The sequence below is a fragment of the Neolamprologus brichardi genome, chromosome 22, assembly GCF_056152115.1.
Source record: "Neolamprologus brichardi isolate AB-2024 chromosome 22, ASM5615211v1, whole genome shotgun sequence".
NCBI classification, from domain to species: Eukaryota; Metazoa; Chordata; class Actinopteri; order Cichliformes; family Cichlidae; genus Neolamprologus; species Neolamprologus brichardi.
Genome location: NC_142124.1, coordinates 23,164,456 through 23,187,778, shown reverse-complemented (window position 1 = coordinate 23,187,778; position 23,323 = coordinate 23,164,456). Strand labels below are relative to the sequence as shown.

Below are 23,323 nucleotides of genomic sequence, written 5' to 3'. Positions count from 1 at the left end.
TGTGCAAATTGCTATATGTTCATACACACACACACACACACACACACACACACACACACACACACACACACACACACACACACATACAGATATGTGAAAGCGTGAGAGTATTGGTAATTTGATTGCTAATATTATCCAAAAAAGTGAAAAAAAAATAGAAAAGTAAAGATTATTCCACTTTTCTCTAAATCTACAACTTGTCATTTTTTTCCCTCTACATTGTTGTTGTACACTTCAGAGAGCATTACTTATTACCCATATGGAAAAGATATATATAAATCGTATAAAGTTTGTATCTGTCTTGTGTGAAACTTGTATGAAAAGCATACAAGAGTGAAAACAGATATAAGATCCCTTGAAAAATTATATAATGAAACTTGTATGTTTTGGATACTTACTAAAACAATATATGAAAGTAATGAGAAAGTGGCCACTTTCATGAGTAAATCATGTAAGCCTTATATGATTTACTCATGAAAGTGGCCACTTTCATGAGTTAAGTCATATAAGTTTTTACTATTTCTTTTCCATATGGGTAGGTAAGGGAGAGCAGTAACTAAAACTGAACATTGGAAGTGCTGCTGTCAGATCTATTCAGTGAGCTTGGATGGTAGTGGGAGATTTTGCTTTATTTTTTAAATCATACGCATTAAATCCAGTCACAACCTTGAAAATTGACTTTTTTCCCCAAAATAATGCTCGCCTGGACTTTTTTTGTCCATTCCTATAATTTATGTGTTAAATGTTTACTTTGCTTTTATCTGTCACGCTGTGATGGTTGCTTTGCCACCTCTTTCTCTCTGTCTCAAGTGCCCTGTAGCATAGAAGGATAATGTCCCTGTAATCGGCCCTAGGAAATTATTGGCTTTTGTTTATTGTTGTGTTTGATAGATCTACAGGGAGGGCTCAATTATCATTGCCACTTTTAAGAGTGACCTTGGAAACTCATTTGTTTTTACACTGTTAAAGATCCAGTACCCAGAGGATTATACCCGCTGCACCGATATTGCTTTGCACTGTGTCATGTGAGTGATTGGTATACGGGTGTGCCTGTCTTTAACAACCTTCCTTGTAGATGATGGTAAGGCATCATGTCAATTGGATTTGGCAGAAATTAAACAAAGGGGAAGAAAACTGACAGTGTCTCTGTTTGTCTTTAGTTTATCTTAGCCAGACAAGTAATTTGGGCCTTTGTAGGTCATTTTGGTGAAGTAAAGCATTCAATAATCTTAGCCATTAAGCTCTGTATGGCTTTCTCTCAGAGTCCATTCAATAGCTCTTTGTGACTTTGTCTACACCTGTCTTGACTTTTTGAGAAAGAGTAATAAATCCCATTGATGCTGGGATCAATTGTTGAACAAGCTGCACTAAATTTTTTACTTGCTCAAACTGACTTTGTGCTGTTGATCCATTTTTCCTTCACATTTCTTTGGCTTTTTTGCTGTTTGAAAAAATACCCAAAGTACCTCATTTTTACCGCAGTTCACTCCACGACTTGGCCAACTGGCTTCATAAACAAATAGAATATTACATAGAAGAAATGATCAAAAAAACATAGGGAATGAAAATATTTATAATCTCAGCAGTGTTGAGCATCAAACTTTTAACAGAGCTAAAACCAATGGAGAAATTATAATCAGATCTTTCAATAGGGATATGATAAATAACTACAAAACTACAAGAAATCAGAAATGAAAATCCAGTAATATAGGGGATATTCAAAAAATACAAACATGGGTCCCGTGGCTGTTCCAGTATACATGTGTCCATGGTTGTGGTGCATTGAAAGGTCTGAAAATGGCATTTGGAACTTTTACAGCTACAGCTGTGGAAAACATTATTGAATGATAGTCTAATATTTTGGAATGGAACAGTAGAAGAACAATTGATTTGTGTCAAATGTGAATTCAGGTAGTTCTTTCTGGAAATTTACAGTGGGTGTGACCTCAGCACCATTTATTTTGTTGGCCTAACGACCTCTAAACCACGATGGAAGCATTTTTACTTCCGTCTACAGGAACCGCGTGGAGTGCAATAATTCATTACAACAGCAACCACCCGAGATCACTTTGAAAAACAACATACCTCAAGTTTTTCATCTCAAAGTGAAAAAAGATTAAGTATCCCAAACATTTCACTGAACTCTAGTGAAAACATGTAGCTCTTCAACTCATAGTCTGTCAGAGTTGCTGAGATGTTTTGGATCGCAACACTAAACACAATGACATCCACTGGACTGAATTATGATCTTAGTTTAGTTAAGATTACTTCAAAGCTTCAGCCAGAATGCTCTGTAGGTAGTATCACTTTCTGGCACAACACACCTTAGTGTGTTTGTGTAGCTTATCTCCGTCTAACCATTTTTCCCCACTCGGTGACACACCTGCCAGTGTGCTCTGGTAATTGGTGATTCTGTTCTGAGACATGTGAATCTAGAGACAGTGAATTGTCTACCAGGAAGCAGAGCACACGACACTGTGGGATATTTAAAACTGCTGGCTAAGTGTAAACGTAAACTCTGTAAAATAATAATTCACATGAGCAGTAATGACACCTGGTTACATCTATAAAATTTATATTGAATTGTTGTGCAACTTTGCCAAAACATCGTCAGACATTAGTTTTCCCTGGTCCCCACCCCCCTCACCTTCAATCGGACCAGGATTGACATGTTTAGCTGCATGTTGGGGATGCAATGTAATGTGCAATGAACATTCATTCTTGAATTTATTATTCACACATATTTTGCGCAAATTTATATATTTTTCTTTCACTTTAAATGTTTATTGTGTTGTGTTTAGTGCTGATGTGGGACAGTTTTCCAATTGTACTAAGTATGACTGTGAAATGGCAACAAAGACTTAACTTATCTTAATTAATATGATCATCCTATCTCTAATAATCAGCTATGTAACACAGGCCTTCAAGCTGGCAGTAGTTAAACCATTTCTTAAAAAGCCATCTCTTGTCCCTTCTGTCTTAGCTAATTATAGGCCTGCTTAGGGATGGGTATTGATAAGATTTTCACGATTCCGATTCCATTTTCGATTCTGTTTAACAATTTGATTCTTTATCGATTCTCTTATCGATTCTTTTTAAAAAAGGAGAACACTAAGGTCGATTAGCTTAAAACTTTGTTTTATATCTTCTCTTTGAACAAGATAGAAATTTAGGAGTAACATGGCCTTACAAACCCAACAGTGAGATCTTGAGAGATCCACAGCCTACGGCTCTTCAATGGGGTGTTACAGGGTCCCCAGGAAAAAAAAATTGTAAATGTAAAATAATAAAATAAATATTCTTCTGTAGCAATAACAAAGTATAACATCAATTATTCTGTAGCAATTACACAAGAATATCCAGTAATGTCCCTGCCTACAATTAAACACGTTCACTCACCGAAAATCGGGGGCATCTGCTGTGGCAAATGGGTGCAAGCCTTTGACCGCAAACTTAGTCACTGCTCGGTGACATTCGTCTATCCTGGCCTGAAAGGAGACGCTACCGGTAGACTGCAGCGACAACTGCCAGCATCTGAGCCAGCCAGACTGTCTGTCTCTCTCATCATGGTCACCTAAATGCACAGTAATGGCAGGTTTTGTAATAAGGCAGATCGCGCTAACATAATATGCACTGTTAGTTGATTATTTACCTGCCGCATTAACGGGAGAGGACGTGCAAACGTTACCGCTGCTGCTGGGTTGAGATTCATGAGTCCAGAGCGGAATTTAAAACACGACATTCAATTAAGGTCATCGTGTGTTTTGTGAGCAAATGCTTTTGCATATTCGTAGTGTTTCCTCCCTTAAATTAAATATCTACTTTGCAAGTATTGCAAGTTGCCCTGTTGTCATCCGTTCTCGTAAAGTATAACCAAACTTTTGAGCCTTTGAGTCGCTTAGGCGACATGTTTCCTGCCAGGTAAATGATGCTCCGCAACGTGACGACGTCATTCGGGGCAACTGGAATCGATAAGGGAATCGTTTGCAAAAATGGCAAACAATTCCAAGGAATTGAAACAGTGGAAACCGGTCCTTGATACCCATCCCTAGGCCTGCTAGACCTCAATTAGTCCAGATTAGAGCATGCTGTAGGTATTACTGGTACTGCAGCGGTTTGAATTATATCAATCTAGAAAGAAAGTGTATTTTATTGATCCCCGTGGGGAAATTCCTCTCTGCATTAAACCCATTCACTCAGTGAAGCAGTGGGCTGCCATTGGGCGCCCGGGGAGCAGTGTGTAAGGACAATACCTTGCTCAGGGGTACCTCAAGGTAGCTGTTCAGGGGAATCGAACCCCCGACCTTCCGATCATGGGGCCACCACTCTACCTACTGAGCTATCCCTGCCCCTAACAGACTCCAATTTGTTTATGTAAATGGAGAATCTTCTAAACACACTAAGGTTAATTGTGGAGTTCAACAGGGTTCCGTGCTATGACCAATTCTGCTTCGTTTGGGACGTAGCATACTTGTAAATATCCTGTCTCAGATTGACACAAAAAAACTAGTCCATGCATTTATTAATTCTAGGCTGGACTAATTTGTTGTTATTAGGAAACTCCTTGAAAAGCCTTCAGTTGTTCCAAAATACTGCAGCAAGAGTACTGACAGCTGCTGGAAAGAGACACCATATTTCTCCTATAGTGGCTTCTCTTCATTGGCTCCCTGTTAAATCCTTGATGACCATTAGAGCACTTTGCTCTCAGACTGCAGGCTTATTTGGTTCCTAGAGTTTTTAAAAGTAAAATGGGAGACAAAGGCTTCAGCTGTCAGGCCCTTTTGTTGAACCAGCTTCCATTTGGATTTCTCAGTTTTCTTTGTATAATTGTTGGGTCTTCACCTTATATAGAGCCCCTTGATGCAACTGTTGTTGTGATTTAGCACTGTATAAATAACTTGAATTGAGTTGAAATTATAATTCTGATATTATAAAAAAAGATCTGTATAAGACTGTGTAGTGAATTAACCTGTGACTCTTTAAACTAAAGTGCTCTATAACAGCTGCATTATTTTTCTTTTAGCATCACAGGTAGTGGGAAAGCTCCATCCATTAATCACACGGGGTTATCACAGATATAGTCCAACTTCCTCATACATAGTGCACACTGCAGGTGTGACACATTCAGCCACATGAAGTATCCTACTCCTAACTCTAAACTGAGAGGTTTTAAAGCCTTGACCTATTTAAAGAGTGAATAAAAATATGAAATCAAAGTGCAGAGGTAATGAGCGCAAAGGAAAGTGTCATTGATAGTGTGGAATTTGGAGTTCAGTCTTTGGTGTACTTAGACCTCCTCTGACCTTGAATTACCTAATGTTGACTAATTTTGACTCTTCAGAACAAGTTTGTGTTCATGAAAATGAAATAAAGCGAAACATTTCTGCCCGTGGACACAACTCAGGAGATTATCACATGCTGTATTGCCCTAAGACCTATAGTTAGATTCAAACTTTATGCTGTTTGGGCATGCTCTCAACTGATCATATGGATCCTACCTCACAGTAGAAACAGACAGGGGTGATAAGTTCCTGTTAACATCTGCACAAACTTATTATTAGTCCAAGTTTCTGCAGTGTGAAAGAAGCTATTGTTTGATGTGAATACCATGCCCCTGGGAGAAAAATGAGTTCATACTTTCCTAGCTTAACACTTGTGCTTGTGTGGCTGCTGAATAACCCTCTTCTTAGATGAAAGAAATAAATCATCATGCCAGAGTAGCTACTGAGTTTTTAATTTGCATGGGTACCAAAATTAGAAAAATACATCCTCAACAAAAGCACACTTGCCTTTTACTCCTGTCTTTGAAAAACAGATTTCGGGCTGGATTTGAATGTGTGTTTGACGACCGGTTATGAACTGCAGGATATTTGGTCAAATGGCAGTTTTAGCGTTATCTCCAACCTTGTAATTGTAAAATGACTTAAACACCCTAGGTGATTTGTAGAGCGCTTTCAGATAAGACTGAAAAATGAAAAATCTGCAAATATACAGTGAGGAGACGGAAGCAAAGATGAAGGCTAGTGCGTTGTTCTTCCCCAAAAGAAAATTTCTTACAATCAGTGTCCATATCATATGTTATGTGAGGGTAGAAAATGAGTTGTGGGAAAAGAAAGAAAAGAATCCCTCAGGAGATTTAACAAGGCTCTCTGATGGGGTCAGAGGTCTGCCCATAAATATTACATGAGGGCTGAGGGAAGAGAAAGGAACAGTGTTGGTGCAAGGAATCTACAGATAAACTAGGCATGTTGGCGCTGATGGGTCTGCAGCGTTGCTTGGTCAGTGCATGTTTCGGTATACACTGCAACACCCTTTTTTATCACTGAGCGCTCCAGTCCAGTTAAGCACACACCCATGAGACATGCTGTAATTCTCCAAAGGGCTTCTCTTTGTGCTTTGGCTTTAACTTCTAGTGTAAGGTTGATGTTCTTTACTGCCTGGGTGCTTGCCGTTTGAAGAAATGAATGGACAGCATTGAGGATTCTTTGTTGTTTGGAGCAGGGGTGGTTCGGTTAAAACACCAGTATATCTGCTCAGAGTAACATATAAAGGTCATAGCTACAGCTCCACTGCCAGAGCTTTAACACTACCATTCTAGACTTAAGGGACATCCACACTGATTAGTTTACCTCAACAGGATGCTATATGGATGTAATTTTCTAATGTGCATTAGAGTATGTATAGTGACTGTCAATGCGGGAGAAAGAGAATTTATCAATATCTCTACTTGTATTCAGAGCTAGAAGTGCGGGTACAAGCATGTGTTTTCCACATACATCTGGATAAGCTGACCCGTGTTATAATTCACATAGCCTCATTAAAATGCTGAAAGTTTTGGCTGTAAAGTCACTGTGACCCCTCCCAGTCTGCTATAAGTGCCTGGACCAGCATACTGAGCAGAGCTCTGATTGATCTGCCTAAGTAGGTGCAATTAATAGGAACGTTCTTCACACACACATACACACAGGCACGCATGTATGGTCATCAGATAATATAGCGGAGCGAATTCATGCACTGAAAGACCCTTTAAAGCGTTTGATCCTAATGTGCAGCTTGTGACCTTTGGCACCCAAACTCCGCCCATTTACTGATTATGCATAGAGCAATTTGACACTTTGGCCCAAGAACAGAAAACAGATGACATGAAACAATGAATATAAAGCAGGGAAAAAAAAGGATCAATTTCACTGGAAAAGGTTGCTGAATTGCCTGACGACGATGACCTTTGTTCGAAACTTTGAAAGGCATTAACAATTTAATAAGTCACATCACATCAATATGGAAAGCACCTCTGTGCTAGTGTTTTGTAATTGGATTTGACTGGACCTGCATATTCCTAAGACCTTCAGTTATAATATTATCGTGAAAATACAAGTCTAAGCAACAGCATTATGCATACGCACCTTTAGGTACCTTTTAATTGGATGTCGCCTGTACATTTAAACTGTAACTTATCAGGCTTTGTAGAAATGTTGATTGCATTCATTTAAAAGATAGCAACAAAAACAAACTGTTTATCAGGAGCCGCTGTGTCTCAGTGTAATGTTCGAAGGTCAGTCCCCACAGTTACCACAGTTAAGTGCAAGACATACTCCTCTCTGCCTCCCCCTGGATTCCTCTATCACCTTGCCTTGCTCCAAAATACATTTCTTGGACAATCATCAAAAGAGTGACTCAGACTCAGGAGCTTTGGGGCCTGGAAATGGAAACTTATTTAGTACTGCACTCTCAGGACAATTCCACATAAAATCTAATATGGCCAGACAGAGAGCAAGAGGTTGAAGGGAAAAGGAGCTATAGAAGTAGCCACGTTACCCTTGAGGAGACCTCCATGAGGACTTTTTGCGTTGCCTTCTACTTTCAACTTAAAACATTAAGTTTTTGAACAAAGCAAAGGGCATGCAGTGAAAGGCAGGTGTGACTTTGGGTTGAAATGATTTTTATAGTCAGCCTCATTCTGTATTTATTGATTTCTTAATCTCTCAGTCTATCCAGCTATCCTCTGCTAGAGCTTTTTTTTTTTTTAACTTTAGTCTAAGGTTTAGTGTTGCATTCTAATGAAACTAAACCTGATTGCATTTAAATCTAAAGGGAGTTTTGGATAAGTGTAGTGACCTCCAACACAATAGAGGAATTTATATTAAATCTGGCATTTGAAGGCCTTTGGGCATAAATGTGAGTTGGGTGTTCATTTCCTGTAATTCACTGATATGAAATTTAGTGCTCACAATGTTTCAGTGCCCAGCCTGGTGCTAAGAGCTGGTGGTGATTTGGATCTTCTGTGTTCTTCTTAGTGGTGTAGCTTTAAACGCACATGTGACAGATACAACATAAGGCCCCTCAATTCGTTATCCGTCCTCTTCTCTTCAAACCTCCCCAAAGGCATGCAGACACACTTTATCGGTGTCCCACTTGTTGTTGTAAATTATGGCCAGACTCACAGCTTTAGGGTTGAGGCTCATTTTGATTGCTCTATGCAGACTTTAGACCACAATGTAAGGAGGGAAAAGGAATAACCCACTGAGATAATCCCAGTGTGTATAATACTGGACGGGGCATGTGATTGAATTGCTTTGTGGCATATCCATGGATTTAACTTTGTTTAGGCATTAAATATGACCCCCTCTGATATAAATATGTTTTTTCTTAATAACGTGTTAATATGGTGTCTTTTATAAGCTAAAATACATATTATGAGTATGAGTATTATGAATATTTCTGAAACTGCAATGTAGGAAGAACAATGCATTCTGGCAGCTAGTGTTTCCACACATAATAAGCCTAACAAATCAATCATATCAACTTGCATGGTGTGGCAAACCTGTCAGAGCTAGAACTTGGAAACATTTTGTAGCATAAGTAAAACACTTGAGCTACTTGTTAACATATTCAGGCTCAGGTTTTTGCCCTATGTGCCCTCTGTTTCTTTCAGCTAGTTGTGTGAGTCTTTGCTGGAATGTTGGTGGTACTCAAAATGAGCATTTTATTTAGTTTTGCAACACAGGTGGAAATGCATTGCTGTTCTAAGAAGTGGTATTGCCAACACAACTCAGTTGCTGTCATAAGTGATGCTTTCAAAAAACTTGGTGGTTGATATTGAAATGAATGCCATGTTTCAAGAAGCTGTATGAGATCATCCAGTAGCTGATCCATTGCAGTATGGTATCTAGTAGTGGTGGGAGCAAAAAATATAATACAGCATAGGATCACAATATTTTCTGTGGCAGTATTGTGTCAATACAAGGACACCAAATGTTGATATTTTATTAATTGGATTAAAATACTAGAGCGGTCATGTCATGCGCCATCATCCTGAGATAATGTTAGCCAAGCAAAGTTACATTTAATCGACTCTGCCAAAAAAACATCCAACACTGGACATGCTTAGCTTGACAAATCTAAAATAAAGTGTTGCATGCTCACAACCACAAGACAATTGATTGGACGCAACCTTTCTGAAAACAGTTGCAGTCTAACTTGGATACTGACTACAGTCACTGTTAGAGAGACTGTGGAAGGTCTGCAAATAACAGATTTATAAATGCAAACAGACTGCCAACAACGTCTTTCTAAATGAGTCTTTGTCAATGAGCCCATTCAAAAAGACTTTACTCAGCTGGTCTAATGCTGATTGTATTCTGGTTATATTCTTATAGAACAGAAACGTTGATAAGTGCAGATGTAGTAGTTAAATGTGAATTCCTATCTATGTCGACAGCAACAGATGTGTGATTTTCGATGCTTTATTGCAGTTAATTTGCTGTATGTTCAGAAACACATTGCATGTAATTGCCAACTTGACTCCATTCTATTGCAAAGATATTAATAGCAGACTGACTTTGTTTTATGACAGCATTTATGTCATTTTTTGTGGCAGTTTTAATGTGCTTGATGTGAGAAAAATTTATCTTACTGGAAAAAATGGAGACTGACAAAGTTTAACTTTGAGGACATAACTTGCAGTTGAAAAAAAAGGTAATAAATCACAACATATTGTATTGCAATGCTCATCACATCATAGGATATTTTTAAAAAATCATGAGTGAAGTATTGTGATAATATTGTGTAGCGGTGTTTTAGTGATTCCCACCTGTGGTTTAACCAGTTTTAACCAAGTTACACTGGCTCCCTGTGAAATTTCGCATTGATTTTAAAATTCTTTTATTCACTTATAAAATCTTAAATAACACTGCCCCTAGCTATTTAACAGATCTTCTTCATTTGTATAATCCTATAAAAGCACTAAGATCTTCTAACCAGATGCTCTTAATGCAACCCAAGTCTAGGTTGAAAACCAGAGGCGACCGTGCCTTTGCTATTGTAGCTCCTAGACTGTGGAACAACCTCCCTATTGCCATTCGCTCTTCTGAGACTGTTCAGTCTTTTAAATCTCGGTTAAAGACCCATCTTTTTACTCTGGCTTTGATGTAAGATAGTTTGATTATCATTTGGTTGGTTTCTATGTTTGTCTCGTCTTGCGTTGTATTTGTCTTATTTTATTTTTATTTTATTTTTATTTATTTTTTTAATTTGTGAAGCACTTTGATCAAAACTGTTGTTTTTAAATGTGCTATATAAATACATTTTGATTGATTGATTGATTGATTGTGGTATCTAGTTTAATTGCTCAGTTTAAATTTTGATGTAATTTTCTTTTATCTTCTTAAGCGTCGTATCCAGTTCTATTAATGGGAGAGATAGTTGGAGGTGCACCTTAGAATGTATCTACTCTAAACACTTATCTAGGTTGGTCAGATGAGTTGGACATCACTGGGAAAAATATACAGTTTACAGTAGGGAAATTGGAATTTATGCAAACCCTTGTTCAAATGTATCCCTCCCTGTGTCGGTGCTCATACTGTATGTGTGTAGGAGCGCTTGTGAATGCTTATGTTAGTGTGTCTCAAGATAAAACATGATGTGCCCCCAAAAGGCTTTGGCTTTAACAACCGAAGAAGTGCTTGGTAAGCAACAGCCCTCATTAGCATACAGATCAGGAGGCACTATAAGTGTTTGTGAAGTGTAATTCACTATTGCTGTTCCAAAGCAATAAAGGGAGTGCATTTTCTCCGCTAATGTCAGTGCTGGTCTTTCCCGGTCCCATTTTTTCTTACCAGGCTACAGTTTTGTTAAGAGTTGTTAACATTACAGCTCCCCTTAAGTACCAGATCCTCCCTTTGATAGATCTTAAAGGTGTAACATTTTAACATCTGCAAGTCATGGCCAAATTAATTTTGAAACATTGCTATAATTACCATAAACAAACAAGACAATCACCGGGAAGACTGACAGGTTCTGCCAGCCTCTACGATATATTGTCTGCCATTGGGCTTGGCTTTATTGGTAACATGATGGATTACATAATTGCGTTATGCCACAAAACAGAAGCACACTGTAAGCAGAGACACTTTCTTGCACTGGCAGATATAACTGGATTTAGTTTGTATATATGTGCGCTTGGTTTGCAGGGATTTATATGACAAAATAAATAAAGAAGAAGATGCTTAAAATATCTAAAGTTGAGAAGAGATTCATTAGTTGAATTTGTATGCTGAAGAAGTATATCAGTGGCAATGCAGGTGCTGGAGTTACTGGTTCATACCTTGCCTTTAACCTAGAATAAATTCAGTGTGCAGGAGTGTTGGGATATGCAATGCATCACCTCTGTTTCCAATCTGCTACATTTGCATTTGCATGTTAAATCACTGTGGTAATACTCCAAAAGTCTATAGCTCTCCGTCTCTACCTACAGGTTTACTGGCCCGAACCTTCCTTCGCCCATCATTAGCAGCAAGAACTGGCTTCGACTGCACTTTACTTCAGATGGCAACCATAAGTTAAGAGGTTTCAGTGCCCAATACCAAGGTAAGACCATGAGAACGGTTGATATTTTAAAGAGGGAGGCTCATTAGAGATTTTACTGAATAAATTATAGACCACTTTTTGTCTTCAGTTCAGGTCTGCTAAAAAAGTCCTTTTGTCAGTGGCTACACGTCTGTGATATTTGATTTTAATATTTTAATATACTTCCTTGGTCATCCCAACAAAGAATCATTTATATTTTTGGAGACCCAGAAAAATGACTGGTTAGTGCCATAATCAGAATATAGTTGTAATCCCCTCATGATGAACTTCTGCCATTTTGGACACTTCATGAGCTTCTTTCTTATTTTATTCTATTCTTGGAGCCCATTTGCCACAGAATAGTTGTGAATGCTTTCAGGAAAAAGGAAAAAAAAAAGATGATTACAGGAGCATTATTATGAGTACCACATAATTGCACAGAAGCATACATGTGGACACACACACACACACAAAATCCTTTTTGTACCAGGCATCCATTTCCTGTTCCATTACTCTTAGAGGTTCAGGGATCACCTTTGAGAAGGGATGAGCAGGGGAAAAGGATTAGCTTGTCCACCAAAAGAGGTGATCTCTAAGGGTCTCACCTCCAGCCATCTGCTGGAAATATCAGCGATGGAGGAAAATAAGATAGAAGAGACAAATGAGGGAAGGATTTGGAAAAGGGAGCCAGTGGGATTACAGGTTCAGTGGTAGGTAAATATGTTTCGAAGATCGGAATGAAGCGTTAGACTAATACTTTAATTAGATTAAACACTCACGCCACTGTTCCCAACCCTCACTGCATATTCTCATCACGACAACTCCCATGATTCCACAGCAGTGGCTTGTTGGAGTGATAAAGTCACTGAATATCTTAATTGCCTCCTTTTTACCTTATTTAGTTTTCTGTGTCCTTTATTTATATGTAGGAAAATAATCAGCCGCACCACATCAAACCCAGCATCTAATAGCTTAGTCTTCTTACTTGAAAGATGCTTATACCTTTTCCTTTCTTCCTCTTTAATCAGTTTAACAAATCAAATAAAAGAGTTTTTTTTATCCGATTTTTTTTCCCTTCTAGACACATAATAAACAGAGTTTTTAACACATGACTCAGATAAGCTTTGAAGTAAACTGCAGCTGAAACAGAGGAAGGGATGAAAACACATTTGGAAAACAAGTGAAGTTCCATTGTCAGGGAGCGTCAAAGTAATTAAACAGGACGACTGTGAAGGGGAGCTCAGATAATACTGATAGTGTTTTTGAAAATTGGCGAATAAATATGCATTTAAACAAGCCTCCTGTTTCTGATTACCTTTTTTTAATCTCCGTTGCAATTATAACCAAACTCAAACCATTTAAACTTCATCTTTTTATTGTATAGAAAAGAGTGTTTTCGGATGCCCTTGCATCCTGTTAATGAAACAGTGATGTTATGCTAAGAACCCTTTTTTCCACAATCAAAAATATGGTGTTTGTCAAAATCGCCTCCTGAATATGAACCACTGTAAGAGGTGTGACTCTTATAAATGAACATAAATGTGTGTTGTAGATCTTTTCAGTTTTATTGTCATTTTTAGATTTAAAAATTTATCATCCATCCATCCATTTGTTCTGATTATCATCTTGTGCTGTGGGAGCTTTTAACTTTTCTCAGCTGACACAGTGCAAAATGTGGTGTACCTTGAACAGGCTGCCAGTCTATCACAGGGCTGACACAGCGAGACAGACAACCAAACACGCTCTCTCACATCCACTTCCACACCATTTCCCACCAAGTCCAATTTAGACTCACCGATCAACCTAACAAGCATGTCTTAGGAGTGCGGGAGGACGGCGGAGCAGCTGGAGAAGCTCACATGGGCACGGGGAGAACATGAAACTCCAAAGGGAAAAGACAACCAGGAGCCTTAAAACCAGAACCTTCTTTCTCTAACATAACAGTGTTTCATTCGTTTCACAATTGATTTATAAATGTTGATTTGAACATAACTGCAGTGCCTTTTTTGAACTACGTGGGCATCACTTTCTGCCATGTCACTCCAATCTCTCTTCTATGTTTTCTCTACAGTGAAGAAGATGACTGAACTTAAGTCCCGGGGTGTGAAGATGTTGCCCAGCAAAGACAACCACCACAAGATATCAGTGTGTAAGTTACAGCCCTTAATTTTCCCTTTTTTCTACAACCATAAGATATTTTTTTTTACATATTTGGTCACTGTGTTAAGTCCCCCGGACAAGTATTCAGTATATGCAAGTGTGGAATTAGGTCAATCTATCATGAAGGACATCTATAATTTGGCATCGGAAAGATTAAGATGAAGAAGACTGAGCTTATAGCAATATTTCAAAGTCTTTATGAATGTAAAGTCGGGGCTGGCAGTGCTCCATCACCACCAGCACCACTATTTTCTCACATCACTGCATTATTACGACATTATTGCATGAAAACATTCACACATGGGGATGCTGAACATAACCTGGATTGTTATTGATGATCAGGTAGGCATTAACAGTAACTGACAGCTTAACTAAAGGCTGACACAGCACACAGAAAAAAGTTTCCCTGTTAGTTTATGCAAAAGGTAGTCTACAGACAGTGTTGGGGAGTAACGGAATACATGTACCGCCGTTATGTATTTAAAATACAAAATATGAGTAACTGTATTCCATTAAAGTTACCGTTTAAAAAGGTGGTATTTAGAATACAGTTACTTTGTTGAAATAAATGGATTACACGGCGGTACTTCCATGTTTCATATTGTGGCGGGTCAGGACTGTTTGGGTTTTGTTTGACAGCTACGTTCTGTTGTTCCAGGTGGCAGCGTTACGGTTGCCATGGTTACAGGGTGACGCTCTCTCTCTGCGTGTTTCCTGGGTGAGAGAGGCCTTTTTGTTGTTGTTGTGCTAAGCTAATAGGCAGAATGCTACAGGTATAGCTCTAAAGAATGTAGCATCATAGGCAGTGTAGTCCGTGCTGCAGGGAGAATGGACTGCCATACACGTTATGTGTCTGTGAGAGAGGGAGGGAGAAAAAGGAAAAGTACGAGCTGTCATCGAGCAAAAACGGGAGCTGGAAGCATGTAAATATAATAATAACCACTGCAGCCAAGAAGAGTGCCTGACGAGCCCAGTTGTAAGTAAGCTATTAAGACTCGACTGTACACCGTGTTCGTGTTTTCCTCCAAAAACAATAAGTTCAGTTGGAGCAGCCTTTCAACGCTTCTCTCTGTCTCTCGCTAGCAAAGTTGACCCAGACAACAAAGTAAAGCTAGTTTTCGGCTACGAGCCCGACACAGAACCCACCGTATTAGCCAGAGGTCCCTTTACTACGGTTCAGAGCCGCGGACCTTCAGTAACAGTAATAAATCACAGCAATAGTACATTCACGTAGTTGTAAACAACATGATAATATATTAAGTAATCCATAGTATTCAGAATACGTTACTCTCATTGAGTAACGTAACGGAATACGTTACAGAATACATTTTGGGACATGTATTCTGTATTCTGTAATGGAATACATTTTAAAAGTAACCTTCCCAACACTGTCTACAGTAGTCAACAACTACCAAGCTGTTTGTTGTACTTGGCTATCTGACACAGGGAATATTTGATAAATATAACAATACAACAATTAGTCAACATTAGTCTTTTGTTTTTCCCAGTACAAAGGTAAAAATATAGGCCTGCAATCTTTTAGCACATATTCCCTGATTGAAATGCTTAGGGAGTTTTGTGCCTCCGCCCAGTCATTAAAATTAGGAACAAAGCACAGCCTTGCAAGCCTGTGCTTTGAATACAGGCATCAATGGATACCTAACTGCCTTCAACTTCATTACTACCCCAGGTTCCACTCATCAAACACTTTTTAAAACTGTAATTAAATGTTACAGAAAAAGTGGAATAGATGTAAGTTTTTACTGCCCCCTCCGTGTCAGAGTTTGACCTGAAACTTATTAAAAATGTCACCTAATACTGCTCGAGGTCTTGTCCATAAAGCGCGATTTGATATCCGACTGTTTTTGGCCTGGAGTGCTATAGAGAGCTGTGCTGTTCATCTTTTTAGTTGTAGCGGAGATGAAGACGGGGTTGAATAAGTCACTCCGTCATATAATTGTGAAACCGAAAACCGTAAAGACTTGAATGATGCACTAAAGGAGACTATCTGGCGTTTGATGTTTGCAAATTCAGGGGTACATTGTAGAGGTTTTTATTGATGTCAGCTCAGGCCACAGTTAAAGAATGACACATGCACTGTAACCAAAGCCAGATGGAAAAAGTAGGTATGCTAACTGGTGTTTAAATGTGTAATCGTTTGTTCATTGTAAATTCTCTTACAAACACAAAAATAGGATTGTCAGTCATTTTACGTCATGTTCGAGATAAAAGGCTTGGAAGGCTGTTATTTATTAACGCTGTTTGTGGAAAGAGAAATCTATTGGCTGCCTGCTGAGAAAGCTGACAAGTTATGTGTATGACCAGTTGTTGCTGCAAAAGTGTCCTCAGGAGTTACTGGACTCCATCTGTCCAGGAAAGAAGAGCACAGAGCAACATTTTATCATCTCCAAATTGGGCTAGCCACACTCTCTTCTCTCTTCTGTACTAAGATGTTTTGTTCAAGTTGGAATTTGTTTGTTAAGTTTTCAGGTTCTGCCTCTCCGCCTCTTTTCTTAGGCCTATATGCTAAATGTCTTTTGAATTAATGTAAATAGCCGCTAAACATTCCTCCCAGAAGATGAATGGATATGCTGTGGATACGCTGACACAGCTGTGCAGTCCACTATGTTCAAACGCCTTACACCCATTTGTAACCTTTAGATGAAATTCTCTCGAGTATTTTTTATCATTCATTAACGGGCTAGTACTACGTATTAGTTTAGTAAGTAAGTTATTGCCGTTCATAATTACTTACTTGTATAAACTGTTAGGTGTTACCGAAGAAATTTGTAAGGATGAGAAAGTCACGAGCCACCCTAATAGTTCAATTCAATATTTTGCTTCCAAGGATCCAGACTTGTAATTTTAAAGTGGTCTTAAAAAAAAAAAAAACTTTCCAGGTTTTCTGAAGCTCTTTTAAGTTTTTCTTTGAACATTGGCTGCTTTTTAACTCATTTTCTCTGTTATCTTTATGAAGTCATCTCACATTGGCCTATGAATCGTTCAAGCACCTAACTCATGGGATCAAGCACCGTTGTCTACAGACGATCAAAGTTGAATCATGATAAGCTGAAATATGCCAAAGATAACACGATGTCAGGTATTAAATTATATTTTTGCACCAGCAAGGTGATGCATAAAGTGCCTTCAGCTGAAACCTTTGCACATCTAAGCAGATTAGCGCGGTTAGCTCATTAACATGTTAGCGCCGTGCAGCCCCACACACGGGGCTATCCGCTTTAACTTGCTAACGGAGATTTGCAGCATTGATGCGGTTATGGCAGTAAAGTCATATTAACAAGTTTAATGCTGACAGCAATACTTTTAATATAATAACATGTAGGAATTTCTTGACAAGTGTCCATCAGCTCAGCTACAAGCTAACACAAGTGACTCGAGGTGTAATACCAGAAAGCATATAGACACTCAGAATATGCTGCTTGAATTCCATCAGTGGCAAACCTACTGTATTGTTTCATCAGCTAATCTGTCAGGCTTTTGAGAAGACGCCTGTCTCACACCTTCAAAGTCATTTTAAGGTTTCTCTCTTGCACTACACTTTGGCCAGAAAAACAAGAGTGACTGCTGACTGTCAAATAGGGAACAGACAAAAAAGACACACAGTCTGTGCTAGAGATGTACCTCACATTGCAAATGGAGAGCAGTGACTGCATTGGCCGTGTTTTCTTTGCCATTTTTTCTTCTCATCGTGTGTTGGATTTCACTATGCGACAACCGATTTCGCTTTCTTCAAATATCTGTAACGTTAGCAACGTGACAGCTATGAGTCACCTGTGTAGAGTGATGGATGTTTAAGGGCTTAATAACAACCTGTTGAACAAAAGAGGAGCCTTGAGGTGGTAATTTCAATACTGCTTCAAGGCCATTTACTGTTGTTTTATCCACTTCTTTCTCCCACACTGCTTTTAACCCTTATGTTTTATTTTTCTCTAATTTGTATTCATTTACCTTACTGTACTTCACTTTGCATTTCTACATTTTTTGACTGCCGGGAGTATGTATTTGAAAAACAAGCATTATGGTAAATAAAGTTCAAAATATTTCATTTGTTTCTCACAGAACTGTCACATAAATAACTGCAGCATTCTTGGTATTTGTTATACTTCAACATAGCTTCAACCTCTTTTAGATTTTTCATTTAAATTTCAAGTGTTACTTATTTATTCTTTAATCTTTGAGTTCTTCTGGCTTACTGCTCAGATTTTGCACCGACTCTTTATAGTTTATAGCGTATTTGTTTAATGATTTGTTTTTAATTGGATAAGATTAAAAGCATTATGTGCAATGTGCATAAGCCTGACATTTAAGCACATATTTACATACTGGCTTAATTTCCCTGACTTTTTAACATTGTTGTCCTCCTGTTTATTAAACAGTTATCACTTAAGATTAACATTAATCTATTAACATAGCCTTTTTCACCTTTGTTGGAAATTCTGTCCCGCTTTGCCACAGACCTGGAGTCTGGCCAATGAGCAGGTGTCACGCTCAGTGGACCCAGCAGAACTTTGACCCATCCTGCTCAGTCAGGGTTCTCCCAGCTCACTATGTTTACTTGACCCCTTGTTACACTTCACTTTCCAGTTTTGCACCCATTGAGACAATTTAAGAACCGTGGACAAGGATAACATTTATTTTCTAATGATAAGTATATATATATATATATATATATATATATACATATTGATTTTGTCAAAATCTTTTTAATGTTTTATCTCTGTCTTTGCCTGTCAGTGTCTCAGATGGGTGTAGCACAGGGCCACAACATGTGTCCGGATCCTGGGATTCCAGATCGAGGAAAAAGAAAAGGTTCTGACTTCAGGTAAAAAACAGAAACAAGCAGGTACATCAGTATATTCAGAGAAAATATAACTTTATCTGCAGATGAATAGGTTAACATTTCCTGAAGAAGAGCTGTCTGACTGAGACAATGCCATCATAGAAAATAGGTTTTGGTTAGCAAAGACTCTCATATCTGTTATTTACTGTCCTTGACAGTTGACCCTAATAGGCTTTATCTCTGTCTTTATTCCCTATGTATATGGCTTCTACAAAAAATGTAATCTAGTTCTCTGCTTTCAGTGGTTCTTTAAATTATGAGTTTTTTCCTCTTTTCTCTCAATTTAGTTTGTCAGTAAAATTTACTGTTTTAATAATGAAACAATCTACATTAGTCAGAGAACGTTGCAATATTAGGACTGCAGTGCTAATCATGCTTTTTTCAAAATTCAGACTTATCCTTATTTCAGTCTCCTAGATCTTTATTAATGTTTTAGCTTCACGAAGTTTATTGAATTGAATTTAAATCATCTAAATCAAATCATCTATTGTTCTCCAGCATGCACCATATTACCTGATGCCACACCATAGACAGCCCCAGAAACCAAACCAAATAGAGAAATGTGCACAGAGAAACAAATGTTACCAGTGGGATCATGGAGTTTTGTTCCTGTCTGAGCCATTTTCCCTATCAGTGGTCAGCGATAACACAGACAAATGGGAAACATCCATCTCTCGCTATGGGAAATCACAGGCGGAAAGGCAAAACAAATGTGTATTTTTTTCCCACTAAACTTTTCTTCTTTATATTTATACCTCATCTGCAAATCCACTGCTGAATGGTGAATTGCACCAGGAGGGTTTGTGGTGCTGATGTGCTTTTTTTTTGTGTTTTTTTCTGTGTGCAACCTAACTGCAGGCGAGGAGCCACAGTGCATTTCTCCTGTGACGAGGGTTATGAACTGCAGGGCTCGAAGAGCATCACTTGTCTCAGAGTGACAGACAGCTACGTAGGCTGGAGTGACGATCGGCCCATCTGCAGAGGTAAGGATTGACGTGTCTTGTTCATCTTTTCACCTGTGTAATGGAGGTAGACTCGGTGTGACCTCTATTTATATTTCATACTCAAGTGCTCAAGTCGCTTTTGTGGGCAGGTCTGCTGTCATTTCGTATAGGTGCTCGGTCTCTCCGTATCATGATTCAGTATTCACTATTATGTTGTGACTGGCCTGACTTTGACCTTTGGCCGGCGTTCTCTCGCTTCCTGTTGTTTAGCCATGCTGGCAAAGTGCTGCCCATCAATCATGTTTTCCTAACCTGTGGCCATTTTGTGACAGGCCGGGGAAGGGATCAGAGATCTTTTTTTTATATATATTTTTCCTGCTGGCGTTACCCTCATTTTTCATCTCACATGCAGCACTCAATAAGATGACTTGATAAGAATTGATTTGGTAATCAATGATGGGTATATGTTTATTGAAACATTGTACATTGTTTATGTAACTTGAGAATCTACCATCATATATATATATATATATATATATATATATTTAAATCTGTTAGTGTTCCTGTAAATATAAAAGCAAAATAAAATTGGGAATATTTCATTAATTCAAGGTCTCTCCAGCCTTTAGTTGCTTTGAGTTTGTTTTTATTCTAAGATAAATTATAATCTTATAAATTATAATCTACGATAAAAATCTCAGCTTTGCTTTGAGCATCGGCGTAACTTTGTGCTGAGCATAATGTGAATGCGAATATAAACGATAGTTGTTGTTTTTTTACAGTAATTACATAAACAAACACAATTGTGTCTGAGAGTCAAATTGAGTCACTTAAAATCCAGTGAACTGTTCAAGTTTGTCAGAAAAATGCTTAATGACTTTATTTAAGGGATAATTTTAAGGCAATATAAAGGCTTATTTTGTAAACTGACAGAAATCACTTTAATAAAGAACAGTGGTCCCTAAATCTAAAAAATAGAATCTGTTATGGATGTACATTTTTTGTTTTTATAAATACAGGTAAAATAATATTTTGTTTCAACCAAAATCTCTGTCTAACTAACTAAATAAATAAATCTGGGTAAATACCCATATGATTAAACATGCAACTATTTTGCTGGTAATACCTGAAATGAGTAAAGAAAATCAACAGCCTATTTATGCAAGATAATTCTTATTCTAACTCCCCTAACCCCCCTGGAAATTACACCCCTGACTTTGAATAGGTTTATGCCAGTATGGAAAGTATCTTACGGGCAATACAACAGACAGGGTCAAAACTGTTTTTGAATCATAAGGGGGATCGGCAAAATATTAGGCAAGTGGTCATGATATTGAACTGTACCATTCTTTCACAGATATTTCCGCATTTTATGTTTTGATAATAGCTGTGCATCTAAAGCGTACAAAATCTCTCTCACGTGGTCAATTGAGTGATGATCCGGTGGCTGTGAAAGGCATAGGAGATGATTCACATCTTTTTCATGAACATTCAGTGCGTCTTCATTCCCAGAAAATAAGATAAAATTGTTTCATCATAACATAGAGAATATTGATTTGTAGTGGCTGAACTGAACAATGCCAGCAAAATGCCTCACACAGCACAACAGAGCTACCAAAGTTGTTCCTTTAATTTGTCACTAGACTTTTTACACCACAAAGTCCAAGGATTCTCGAAACAACCTAAGACGTGGCGTCTAAATGGGAAAGCTGCATGTCATTTCATAGTTGCTTCAAAAACGTTAAATTAAAAAGTTGCATTAAAAGTGGGTATATATTTCTTTCTCATCAGTCAAGACTTGACATGGCCGTAATTTGGAGAAGAAAAATTGGCTTTCTTTATCTGCATGTGTGTGTGTGTGTGTGTGTGTGTGTGTGTGTGTGTGTGTGTGTGTGTGTGTGTGTGTAAAGAGACATTGACATAACATCCACAGTCAGTCAGTGTAACTGCCCTTTCGATCGTCCTCATTTAACCTTTGGGACTGTGCCTTTGTTCTGGCTCCCCATGTTTAAATAAAGATTAAACATCATCTAGGAATAATTGAAGATCTGTATCCTAAATTAGCATTAGTCATCATTAAATTGAACAGCACTATCATTAGCACAGGAAAAAAACTTCATCTCTGGGTGCAGATTCATTCACGTTATAAAAAATTCATGGTTCCCTTTTCATTCGTACCTCCTTTCCTGCGCACACCAAGCTGCGGTTCTTTTTCCGTTGCAGATTTGATTGCCGCTTAGCCCACTGCACTTTCATGTCTCTCGCCAAGTACACAGAGTAGGATGTATCAGACATAATGATCCCCGTGATTAAAAAAAGAAAAGAAATTGGAGAGAACGTGATGGCTTCAGTAGACTTCCTGCTGTATTATTTTCGTTAAGGTCACCCTCACTGTCAGCACAACTCATATTAATTACTCTACTCACTCCTTAACTTCGCCAAAGTTCTTTTAAAATTTTAATAGGGGTGATTTGGTGAGAGAGGGGTGGAGCATGGAGCCACGGAGTGGGGCTTGAGCACCCAAAGGACCTCGCTTAGACACAATTCATTAAAATCTGGGTAGTTGGCTAAAGCTCTTTCAAGTACTTTCAGGTTCCCCTTCACATATGTACACACGTACACACTGTTTTCTTAAAGTACTTCAGTTTGAAGGGTGTTTAATAGTTGTGTTAAGCAGTCACCCTCGGGCATTGATAAGGAAAGTCACCTTGTACTCTGATGCTTGGTATGCTAACTGCTCATCTACTCTTTTCAGTCAGAATATCTAATTGTGCTATTTGATTCGTAATTAGTTGTTTGCATTTATTTGACAGTGTTCCCTGTAGATATGCAGCACTTTTTGCATTTCGTTATTTTATTTAAGTATGAAATCATCAAGTTTGTTTTCCTTCATGTGTTATTTACAGAAGATGACAGTATTTATAAAAAGAGTCTTTCTCCAGTATATCTTTAGACCTGTGGTAAAACCCTGATTAACGTGTTTTATTGAGTCTTTCATTAGTCTGCTTTTTTCATACTGCCACACTAAATCAAGTCGAGTATTCAGAGGGAGCACTGGAGTTTGTCGCAACGGTGGTTTTTAATTTCATGTTAATTTTTTTTATCACGTTATCGTTACCAATCACTTGCCAAACATCTTCATCTTTTCAAAGTGCTGCTCGCCTCTTGTGCTCGTGCAAGAGGCAGAGCATGCAGCACTTTGGCGGAGGAGCAACAGCGTCAATAGTGCTTCATCTGTGACTACACAGGATGTGTTGAGGCGCAATATCCAAAGTAGGTCACCTGTATTTTAGCGGTGCTCTAAGCCTAACATCCATCCAGTATAGTTATGCATGTAAAATGGAAGGAAATATGCTCGAGCTGTACAAATGCACTTGTCCTATACAATCACAGCCCCAGCCGTTAGCAGCAGCTGGACTGAATTAAAAAGGAGAACATCTGTAGGAGAATAGAAAAATGGGGCTCAGACACCTTATTTGTACAACATTAAAAAAACCAGTTAACTATGAAATAC

The 23,323-nt window shown here is 38.3% G+C and overlaps 1 protein-coding gene across 2 annotated transcripts in view; it reads left to right on the top strand.

Annotated features, from left to right (window-relative positions):
* Positions 1-23,323, top strand: part of csmd2 (CUB and Sushi multiple domains 2) — a 262,542-nt gene that overhangs the window by 117,977 nt on the left and 121,242 nt on the right. For both annotated transcript variants that reach the window (XM_087834531.1, XM_087834530.1), the window contains 4 exons: positions 11,753-11,865; positions 13,916-13,993; positions 18,760-18,847; positions 19,724-19,848. In XM_087834531.1, the coding sequence (XP_087690657.1) occupies positions 11,753-11,865; positions 13,916-13,993; positions 18,760-18,847; positions 19,724-19,848 (404 nt within the window). The remainder of the gene's footprint in view (positions 1-11,752; positions 11,866-13,915; positions 13,994-18,759; positions 18,848-19,723; positions 19,849-23,323) is intronic.